This window comes from Ambystoma mexicanum, chromosome 5p (assembly GCF_040938575.1).
Source record: "Ambystoma mexicanum isolate Mex_15411 chromosome 5p, UKY_AmexF1_1, whole genome shotgun sequence".
Lineage (NCBI taxonomy): Eukaryota > Metazoa > Chordata > Amphibia > Caudata > Ambystomatidae > Ambystoma > Ambystoma mexicanum.
Window position 1 is genome coordinate 1,049,458,416 of NC_090930.1, and position 12,281 is coordinate 1,049,470,696.

The following is a 12,281-nucleotide window of genomic DNA, read 5'->3' on the forward strand; positions in this document are numbered from 1 at the left end:
TTTGCAAGAAATTAACTCTTGCCATTAGACTCTTTATTGGCCTTTCTGAAACAATCGGGGACAATTTAATAACCAACTATATTGCTTGTAATGAGCACTTGACTTTAGAATGTTTAAGAATGCTCCTTGAAGGCCAAACAAATTACTGTGTTGGATCCAATAAGGCTGGTAAACTGTTGGCTTCCCATTGAAGTCAAAAGTGAATACAACATTAAATGCCAATAATCCCATTTATTTCAAAATCGCCTGATATCCTCCTGATGCTGAAACATCATTTTTTTCAATTTCAATGGACATTTGACAGTGTTCTTTGTGGCATTTGTGTCCTTACTTTGCTTCCTTTGTTATCATGTTAATGTGTTCCTTATTCTAAGCTTCTATTGCTCACGCCATGTCTTCTTTTACTAAGAGGCACACATCAGGTTTGTCTTCATTCACCATTTCTTTTTGTGTTGTCTGGTCATGACCAACACAGGGCTTACTCTATTATGGTCCTTACATCCAGGAGGAGACGTGGCACTCCTGCACCAACTTCAGACGCACCTATCTATAAAGAAAGCAAACACATTGATGCCATGGATAGGAAGCTGACCAGTATAGCTGTGTACAACATGTGCCTTTTAAAAATGGTACAACATTTTTGTGGTAAGAGTTCAAAACGGGATGAAATGCAACCCTTCATAAAGATACCGCCTGATGAAGCCATGGCATAAGCTCAAGACATTGTAAAGGAGGGAACAATGTAATCATACCCTATCATACAGAGCAACAGCAATACTAGCAGACACTGGGTTAGTTCTCAAAAATAATTTGTTCACAGTGGCATGCTTCTATCCATGGAAAAAAGTGAATGAAGCATTGGAAAAAAATAGACTGCAAGATTATTTTGAGCAATTACCAATAGACCATTCCATAGGTGGGGAACTTGAACTGTTAACCAGATGATTACTGTTTTCTCTACACACTTCATTTCTGGCCCCACCACAGGCATGGTAGCAATATTTTCACTCAACTGCACTGTTCAAACAGAGCAGCTGAGGCAGGGGACTACGAAGGCACCTCCAGCAGAGCCCACCCCCCTCGCTAAAATAGTGACTGCAACATGACTCTTCCCTCCCAAATTGGGGAGAATTGCACTGAGCCTGAAGGCTGTAGGAAATCACCTCAAACATGTGAGTGGCAGAGACCATAATGCACAGGTACTGCAAAGTGATACACAGTAAACCATGCAACATACCACCAAAGCAGACCTAACCAGACAGACATAACCAGCTCAGAACATCTGCCTTTGTTACTAGCCGAGGTCAATGGCTTTCTGGGAAAAGAGTGCTGTAGAGGTCACAAGCGAAGAAATAAATGAACGCACGTGTACCACATACTTTCTTATTCAAAGGAAAGCTGACACTTGAAGACTGATGTACTGGACCTGAGATCAATCAACAATTTTGTGAGGTCTCAAATGGTGACCCTGCAAGAAGTCACCTCCTTATTACAAGAATATGTGACCACGTTCGACATGGAAGATGCTGATCTTTCTATTTCAATGCATCACAAGCACTGATCGTACCTTCGAGTTAAGATGGGTGCTTGTCATCACCTGTACATCACAGGTGTGAAATATATGCTCCAACATGAAAACTGTGTTTTCACAAATTGTGCGAAATATTTCATACTGCCTGGTTGTCATTTACAGGGTTCAAATGAGCGCAGGCAAGGCTTGAGTAAAGTTACATATCATATAGGTAGTCTTTGGCCCTCATTACGACCCAGGCCTTGGACCATGGTGCTAATAGCACCATGGTCCATGCCAATAACTTACCGACTCCGCCATGGCGGAATGGGGAATTACCGCCCCATTCCGAGGTTGGCGGGGCGGTAATTCCCCATGCCGCCATGGCCTTTCCCCATTCCCATTTTTGCCCCATAGGGCTCAATGGGAATGGGGAAGGCGCTAAGTACGGTGCCGCAAATTGCGGCACCGTACTTAGCACCAAAGTCCCTTTGCGGGTTGGTTTTTTAACGCCTGCTAAAAGCAGGCGTTAAAGTGCCACCCGCAAAGGGACCTCGTAATCAGGCGTTAAGGGTTTAACAGCGCCGCCACCTTTTACGGCGCCGTTAACCCTTTAACGCCTGGGTTGTAATGAGGGCCTTTATGTCTTTATCCAGCCTCTGTCTTAATGACTGGCCTCACACACTGCAGGTATCAACTACTTCTCCTACAGAGTCACTAATGTAAAAGGGGAGATAGATCTACCTAACAATTTTAAAACATGGAGTGTTGACAGTGGCTCGTCACTGCACTGCAGATATTTGATTTTTTTCTGAGACTGGGGGGGGGGGGCAGTTGGCAGATAAACGGAACAGTGGCACAAGGAAATCGTGATTTGCAGAAGATCAATCTAATTGGTCAAGTAGAAAAATTGAGCTCAGGATCCAGATGTTCTGGTTCCTTAGTAACCGACTTGGCACTTCTAGCAAATCTCCTCCTTTACCTCCGCCTGCCAGTGTTTTCGATTTTAATGTAGCACTGCATGTCTGCTGTTTGGATTATTAGGACACGAAACAGAGAAACATGGTCTTTCCACTAGATAATTTCCCATACTTTCAATCTAGTGTGTGTTTCACAAATTAATGTTCCAAAATGTTTTAAATCATATTAAATAGCAGAATCAGATTGAACCGCATAGAAAAATACATGTAAATGCTCCACATGTTTCATTTGAAGGGCCCACTAGTACCTTTTGGACCCTCTTTGTCTTGACCTAGCTTACACTAGGACTCAAAGAAGGATTGTTTTAGGCTGACTCGCTCTAGTCACAGACTAACGAATTTGACACATACTATATTGAAAGTATGGTAAATTATCTAGTGGAAAGACCATGTGTCTAGGGTTCATATCTTTATTTGGCCCTATGGTCTTTCGACTAAGGGGCACCCCTTGAGTTGTCTGGTTTATTAGGAATCATTTTCTCATTTATCAGTTATGTTAACCGAAGCAAAAAGGGAAAGAAGAGCACACGATTTTGCACAGAAACACACAATGTTGTACAGGCCTAAACTGATATTAGTATCTGTGGCATTACTTCGCTGAAATCCAGGGCTTGGATAGGTGCCAATACACAACCAGCTCCACAAAGACCTCACAGGAAGAGTTGTCTGTGATCCTTAAGGTGGGCCTGTGTCTGCTTTTTGACAATATTTATTGTGAACTTGAGGCTACAGCATGTTAACTAGGCATTGATTATCAACCCAAACTACTAAAGAAAAGTCGGAGATTCTCAACAGACCAGTAGTAAAATTGCAGTAACAATAGGGGTAGTGATTACTTACCATGTCCTTCTGATTACAAAGTCATGATTTTGTCACTAAACCACACCTACCCTAACCAACCCTTTTAGTCTATTATTATCTAGTACACATGTGTTCAGTATGTTTCCAAGTAGTCTTAAATGTGACGCATATTAGAAAACAGGAAGATTTATGGTAGCACATCATACTGTTTATGGACACCCTCATTTGGCAGTGGGTGTGGTAGGTGGATCACATGAGAAATTGCTGTCCAGCAAGCAGGCATATAAAGAGAAGATAAAAGGAAGAAGGGTAAAAAGAAGAGTAGATGCGTCCAGACCGACAAGTAACCCTGGGTATTGGGCAAGATTTTAACTTGTTCATGCTCATTTTTCCATCCTGCGGGGAAAGGACACTGCCATGCCAGATTGATGATTTACCAATGCTTCCCCTAACGGGTAAGCATAGAAAAAAGCATTTCATTTTTCCACAATCCCGGTCACACCTACAACATGTAAAGTAAACCATTTTCGATTTGTTAACTGGACAGGCAACGTACCGCTGTACGTTTCACAGTTCTCTGTGCATATGAACTCATTATGTTCTGCAGTAACCGTGTTCTCTTTCACAGGTTGGAACCTCTTCTGTTGTGTATCCTGCTGCAATGTTTGCTCCTCAAGTGGCTGCAAGGGGCGTTCCAGTGGCAGAGTTTAATATGGAGACCACTCCTGCCACCACTAGTTTCAGGTATATATGTTCACAAATACCTATGAGGGCAGTTATTCATCGTTGTAAATGATGTGATCTTATTCTTCACGCAGGTATAGTTTATTAATAATCAGCAATTTGTTACCTTGTGTGCCTGGTTTTTCAATTCAGGAGCATGATTCTTGCATCATGTCACTGATTTTAATGCAATAGAGCTCAGCAGGTTATGCAGCGCTTATTCAGAAGGTGTTTGGAGAAAAGAACAGAGGATATCCACTTCCACTACAAACTGAAAATGCAATAAAGTACACAATCTCGAAAACCTAGTTGCATGAGAAAATGACCTCCGGTCGCTAATACTAGAGGATAAATATACCAACGACTGCCCCTACAACCCTGTAGGGACAACACTGACCGTGTGGTGCTTCATCTTTTTTTTAAACTGGGAGCGTACATCCATACAGCTCCCACTATGGAAATTCCCCGGGTTGGGCCCCACATGAGAAAAATCTTTGAGCTTACGCTGTTAGGGACTATACTGGGTTCTAGCTGACCTGTACCCTAATGGATCCTTCATTACTCCACAAACTAGGAAACAAGGCCATGGGGACTCTGCCATCGAGCAGATTCAATTCTACAGGGTTCGATCTACTACCACTGCATGGTGGCCTGTCTACCCTAATGAACCCCCAGAAAATAGTGAAGTATCATATATTGTAAATGCCACAAAGTGCTGCAGCCGACTTTCCACACTATAGAAGATGTTGTTGGATAAAATATCCGCAAATATACCAGCAGTTAGGTTGAAATGGGCGGAGAGCTGTAGGGTATTTTGTGGAGATTTGGGGCCTGACGGTATTTTATTACCGCCGAAAAAAATAACTTAGCAACAATCACTCCTTGTATTCAGATTGGGCCATGTACAACAATAATACAGTGGACATGCATTATTTCAGCACCCAGACATGCATATTTGGTATGCGTGGTTGGTATGCGTGGTTGGTGGTATTTTGGTGAGCATAATTCCCTTGTTTTATTTGTGGCCCCAATGTCCAGAATCCCTTATCTTTGCTTAGATGTTTCGTGTAATCACTAGAGAGACCTCAGACCTACATTTTAGGAATACCACATTTTCAGTGTTAGTGTTAGTGTGCCACCATGGGCGATTTCACTGACTTATTTACGACAGAGAGCTATATGTGGTAATTTTGTGGTAATTTCCACTACCTTATGTACGGTAGGGAACTATGTCCAGAGAGTCCCTCTTCCCGTTGGCTCATGTACCTCCAACGAGCTATGCTACAAACAGTCACTCACAACTGTCCATTCTGAATATGATCATGCACACATCTGTCTTAAAATGACAATTGCACTGTTTAAAAATCTCCCCACATCATCAGCACTGTATTGGTAAATATAAAACACACCACCCGTCTGCTTTCAAATATTTTTCTGTATTATAAAAGTTGCATTTAAACACGACCTCACAAAATAGCACAGTAACAGCATTGTCTGTGATACACTGAAAAGAGAGTGGCGGAGAAAAGAACTCACTTTGCAACATTAACATGTGATTAAGGCACAGGAATCTCCTTTCCTACACTGACTGAATATTCTCGTACACACTCAGCTCCCACACTTCTGTAATTACCCTATCTGTTCAGCCTGAGTTTTCTTCAGCTGTTCTCTTTCTGAATGTGGCTCCCTTGAAGATTAACCCCAGTGAAAACGAGCGCCTTTCATTCTCAAACCGGGGTCATTGCCTGGAACTCTCAGCTTTTTCAGCAGAAATGCTCCAACCAGGAAAAAACAGGTCCTTCTCCCAGCTCTCTAAATCTCCACTGTTCTCTCTCCCTCTTCAAACTCCCCCCAGCAAAACCCTAATCACTGCCTCCTGCATGATACTTGCTATGACGCTGCTCCAATCAAAATCAATCATGCCATCTCCTCCCTCTCTACACACTGGCTCATTTTTATAGTAATACTTTGTAACCAACTGATTTCCTGTTCTTTCAAGCCCTTTTGCTTCCTGTAGTTATGTGGACAGAGCAGCAGAGAAAACGAAAAAAAATGAATGTGCGTTTAAAAGTTCACTTTCAGAGTAGGCCTATTTCTGCAGGGGAGACACATTTTTATTAGTGGGTTATGTTAAATTCAGTTTTATTAGTCAGGTTATTTATGAGTAATGTTAGTTATTAATTTTCAAATGTGTCTCTTGCACCATAGGCATTTCAGGTGAAAAATAGTGTGCATTTTTGAATGTGCACGTGTGCTTTTAACTGTAAAAATAGATTTGCATTTTATATGTTAAAATCGTTTTTGACTGAATAGCCTGTCTTTCCTTGTTAATCTGGTAACACATATAGCAATGCACCGCACCCTTGTGGTGGTGCTGCATAAAAAAAATTCCTACCTGTGCAGTAGTGCTGTACTCTGTGCTGTAACACGCCAAATATCCTTACATACCCTCCTTTTGTTTTTAGAACTTGGCTACAATCCAAGCCAATTCCTAAAAACAACTTGTTCTTTTTCTTCTTTTCACAATATAGCAATCCAACAAAATGAATATTCATGTGCATCAATGAAAAAGTTGCAATCAACACAGTATTCATCTGAGTTCATTAGTTTACAAAATGTTCTACATTTGCCTTCTCAGTGGAAGTGGCATTACTCTAAGTTTAGATTTTACAAGTCAATTAAAAACAATGAAATAAAACAACAGGAGTCATCTTTTTTAGCATTCTGGTTATCTTGTCTTCACCTCCACCTGGAGGCAGGCATCTTTTGGTCTTCATCCAGGGGACTCCAGGACTCCATCGTCTCCCGTGGCCTATGATCCCGGAACCTCCGACCAAATAATGTTAATTTTCTAAATCAAATAGAAAATAAACAAATTAAGTACATAGCACAATACTAACTTCACCCTTTTGCCAAAAATAAAACATGCTTGGTAAAAATATTTCGTTTTTTTTTTCCTGAAATTAAACACAAGTTAAAAGAAAACAAGCACATATAAAACAGCATTCAATATTTAATACATGTTCTCTCTGCACACCAACCATGAGCTTCCATTATATATTTCTATTTATTTATTTTATATTATATATTTTTACATATATTACAGTGTTTATGTGCCATTATAACAATCAACTTTTTAACTTCTTTGTCACTGCCTCCTGATTGCATTTATTTTCTCTTTTTGTGTTCAAGGGACTTTATCTGTTTCTACATGCTCAAGCTGCCTGATCTCATGTCTGGGATGGCATGGTTTGATTTGATTTACATGGACAAACTGCTCTATTGCTGTTTCACCTTCATTTTTCAAAATTTTATAAACTACAGGAGAGACCTTATCTATAATTCGAAATGGCCCCTGCCAGGCTGCTAGAAATTTAGAATTTTTCTGTTTACTTTTTCCAAAATGAAACTTGTACACCTGATCCCCTACACTGTATTCCTTTACTGATGTCTTTTTGTCATAATAAGATTTTGCACTGTCAGCAGCTCTTTCCAGATTTCTCTGCACAAAAGCAAATGCATGTTGCAAATGCCTCCTCAGTTCATCAATATATTCATGAACTGTGGATGCACTCCCAAGTGTCTGCTCCTGTGTTCTGTATAGTAGGTGTTGTGGTAACACCATTTTCCTACCTGTCAAGACCTCATAGGGGCTAACACCTGTTGCTTTGGCAGGAGTTGACCTGATTGCCATCAAAACCAACGGTAAACGTAAATCCCAGCTGGAACCTGCTTCTGCCACAAATTTCTTTAAAATATCCACAACAGACCTATTGCTTCTTTCAACTGTACCTGAAGACGCCACCCGATATGCGATATGTAGTTTCCTTTTCACACCTAGTATTTGCCATACCTTACTCATTAGAGTACTTGTGAAATGACTTCCTCTGTCTGACTCAATTCTTTGTGGCAACCCAAAACTTGAGAACACATGGTTCACCAGCAATGTGGCTGCTGTTTGCGCACTACAATCTGGTGCAGGAATGCATTCAGTCCACTTCGACATCAAACATACCACACTCAAAATATAACGGTGTCCCCTGCTCGACCTTTTTAAAGGACCTACATAGTCTATTTGCAAATCTGACCATGGGACAGTTAGGCCTCTTTTCATCAATGGTGCTCTATGCATTGGTGAAGCAGGTTTAAATTGGGCGCATACTAGACATCCTCTAGTATATAATTCCACATCTTGGGACATATGTGGCCAGTAAGCATAATCTTTTAGTATTTCTAATGGTTTTGTGAACCTCTATGGCCTGCAGTTATGGCATCATGTGAATGGTGTAGCATTAGTCCTCTGAATGAAAGGGGTACTACCCACTGTATTTGTCCTGTTATGGACTCTCTAATCATGAGTCCATCCTGTAATCTAATTCGTGTTTTGTTCTTTAATAGCACCCTCAACTCTTCTTTTCCCATACAATCATTTTCTGTTAAAGGATTTTGTTCGGGATCTATCAAATGATTATAATAGATTCCCAAAATTTGATCATTCTTTTGTGCCTCAATCAAATCTTGGTCTGGCGTGTCATGACTCCACTGCACCACCGGTTGATCTACCTCCTTTGGTGCTTTAGAACGTGTGACTGCATCAATTTGTATTTCACCCATTAAATAATCAATAGGTAGCAATTCTCCCGTCACAGCCCAAATCTTAGCCAGGTGGTCTGCCTTATCATTTCCCTCCTTATCCTCTCCTGGTGTTTTTAAATGCCCACAAATTTTTCTCCAGTATATTGTTAACTTATTCTCTGACACCAATTTGTCTATGGCTTGTATCATTTTTCCATGCTTAAGTGGCTTTTTGTTATATGTAACCATGCCTCTTGCTTTCCAACCAGGCAAATACTCCACAAAGCTATTCCGTGCATAGTCAGAATCAGTCACCTGGACAATTTCACTGAACTTTTTATCAACTGCAGTAGCCATTGCTTTATAAATGGCTGCCAATTCCGCCACCTGACTGCTCCTATCTCCAATCCTCATCTCTATACTGGGGACATCTTCACATTTCAACCAGACATTTCCTATTCCTGCCACTAACTGTTTATTACATTCATTTTCAATGTGAAAAGCACAACCATCCACATATACAGTTGGCAAATCCTTGCATGTTTTTTCATCAAAAGCTTTGTGTGGTGATTGTTCAAATTCCTGCAAACTAGTTTCTACTTCCATTTCATTTGGTATTTGTTCAGCTGCACAGTCATGTAAGCCAGCTAACCCTTGAGCAATAGGGTTCTTTTTATTTTGTCCATATCTCACTTCTACGGGAAAACCTTGTAATGCCAGCGTCCATGAAGTGATTCTGGATTGCGCTAGATTACCTGATCTAATTCTTTTACTCTCTAAAAATTGCAAAGGTTGATTATTTGTTTCAATAATTACCTTTTCTCCCTGAACAATGGGGCGGAAATGTTGTAGCGCCCACACAGTGGTTAATAGGGCCTTTTCACATTCATTAAATTTCATTTCAACTTGGGAAAATGCCTTACTTGCATATGCAATGGTTTTGTGATTCAAATCGTGTTTTTGTGATAACACTGCTGACATACAATGTTCAGAAAAACCTATTTCTATAAAGAAATCCCTGTCCTTTATGGGGTATGCTAAACATGGTGCCTTTACAAGACATTCCTTTAATCTAGCCACTGCATCAGACTGCTCTTTTTCCTATTTCCAGGGAGTATTCAGTTTAAGCAGTTTAGTCAATGGTTGAGTGATTTCTGCATAATGTTCAATGAACTTTCTGTTATAGCCTGTCATCCCTAATAAACTTTTTACTCCTTTCACATTTTTAGGATCTTTTAATCTTTGTATGGCCTCTATTTTCTTCTTTTGTGGATTTAGCCCATGTTCAGTCACTTCATGCCCTAGAAAGTTCACTTTTTTCTTGCACCATTGTGCTTTTTGCAAAGATACTTTGGCGCCTGCTTTCTGCAATTGGCCAAGTACATGTCTTATTTCATCAAAATGGCTTTTCAGGCTTTCATTTTTTATCAGGACATCGTCCACATAAACTATTGTTCCTCTTTCCGCTGCATCCGGCATGGCCTTTCTCAAAAATATGCCAAATTCACTCCCACTATTGATGTACCCGAACGGAGCTCTAAGCCAGGCATATTGAGTCCTGTCAAATGTAAAGGAAAATAAATGTTGTATCTCCTCTGCCAATGGCACGCACCAATATCCAGAGGTGAGATCTAATGTGGTAAATACATTTGAACCATGTACCTGAGCTAGGCCCTGATCAATGAATGGCAGTGGCCATCTAGATACTGGTACTCTTTTATTTAACTCTCTCAAGTCTGCACACAGCCGCCATTGACCATTTGGCTTTAACACACCTAAAATAGGTGTATTGGATGTGCTATGAATGGGCCTGATGATTCCCCGCGATTCCAAATTTTTAATAATCTCTGCCAATGATTCTAAACATGCCAGCGGTAGTCTATACTGGCGTACAAACACTGGATTTCTGCTACACCCTTCTGGTAGTGTGGCCACATGTAAATCAGTTAAACCACAATCATAAGCATCTTTTGCAAATACATCCTTAAACTCCATAAATATCTCCCTCAGATTGTCCCTCTCTTCATTGCTTTCACACGCATTCGCTAAGGAGATCTGTTCTTCTACAATTTTGGAAAATTCTGGAAAATCTTCTGGTAAGGGAATCTCGGCGCTTTCCTCTAACTGTGTGGCTGTGTCTTTTTGTAAAGCTGCCACTTTTAAATATTTTGGCAGATCAGCTTCCACTTCAATGGGCTGATTTTCTGTTTCATTTTCATTTAAATTAAATATTATGCAATCCTCTTGATGGCAGCACACTGTCTCATTTGAATCATAAGGGTACACAGAATGAATTTTAAATATTCCTTTGGGCTGAGAGTCCAGGTGTTCTGGTAACTCACCCTTGGCATCTACATACTTTTCAGGAATATTTCCAATCACCATGTTATTTAAATCTGCCGTATAATGTGATTTTTGTATGGCCATTCCTAATGGGGAGTTTTCCTCTAAATGAATATCCTGACAACCTTTATTATTTACCATAATTTTTACAGATCCTTCACCAATATCTACCAATGGAATGTATTCATAATCCAGGCCTTGCTGTTTTATGGATTCATTCAGGCATACAAATGCATCAGAGCCTTTCATCTGCTGTCCATTTTTGCATTTCAGTGTTATTGCAAACTGTTTTGTAAATGCAGGAATAATAGTATCTTTCCTCATTTGTAATTCGATTGCATAAGGAACCAGTTGTGCACAATGATAAGCCCTTCTTTTGTCTTCAAATTCAGGTGCCGGACCACCTAGGCGTGACCATATTTTTTGATTAAGGAAATCTAACACCATACACATTCTGTGCATGATGTCATTTCCCATGTAAAATTCATTTTGTGCTCCACTCACTATCCATACATTATGGTAAATTGTTTTCTGCCCAATGCTAATTTTAAGCATGCATCTGCCTGCAATTCGGTTTTCAAAGTCTGGACTGTCCAAGCCAGAAACATATTGGTTTTTAATCCTAAATCTCGGGATTTCTTCCCTTTCCATTATTTTTTGCAACAATTTCTCATTAATGAAACTCCTTTCATGTTCAAGCGCTAAAGTGGCTTTTATTGTTTTAAAATAGTCATTTATACCAACATGAACCCATGGTTGCTCATCTCCCATGTGTATTTCTGCCAGAGTGGTAATGTGTTTTTCTGAATCTGTTTTAGGAGCAATATTCTGTTTGTATGTTTTCTCTTTTAAATAAAAACGTAATGTGTGCTCATCTATGTCAGTCTGCCAATTTTTCCTTGGGTCCAAGTATATTTGTACAGGTAGTTTTTCATTGTCGCTCTGCATTTTGTCTTGACACATTAATATAACAGTGACACTAGGTATGCAGCTATTCTGGAGATATACCTCCACAGCATCATTTGTTTTGGCAACGGTGTGACATTCATTTATATTGCTGTTTTGTGATTTTAGTTTCTTAGGCCTCAATGGTTTTTTGGTTAAGGACCACAGCACTCCATTCACCCCATCTATTAGAGGAGACAATCTTTTCAGACAATCTGTCCCCTTCAGAAATGGAATTTCACAAATAGATGTGATCAATACCTCTTGTTTCATTCTGTGCTTTCCTATTTTTATGTCAACCTCAGTTACACCTATGATGGGCACCTCCTCCCCATTAAAGTTATGCACTGGGCCTTGATTTTCCTTCACTGTGATCTGACTCTGTGGGGGTCTCCCTTCATTGA

At 40.1% G+C, this 12,281-nt stretch overlaps 1 protein-coding gene across 1 annotated transcript in view; it reads left to right on the forward strand.

The window, feature by feature from the left end:
- Window positions 1-12,281, forward strand: part of SIRT5 (sirtuin 5) — a 337,432-nt gene that overhangs the window by 256,028 nt on the left and 69,123 nt on the right. The window contains exon 8 of the mRNA XM_069613545.1: window positions 3,920-4,035. Within this exon, the coding sequence (XP_069469646.1) occupies window positions 3,920-4,035 (116 nt within the window). The remainder of the gene's footprint in view (window positions 1-3,919; window positions 4,036-12,281) is intronic.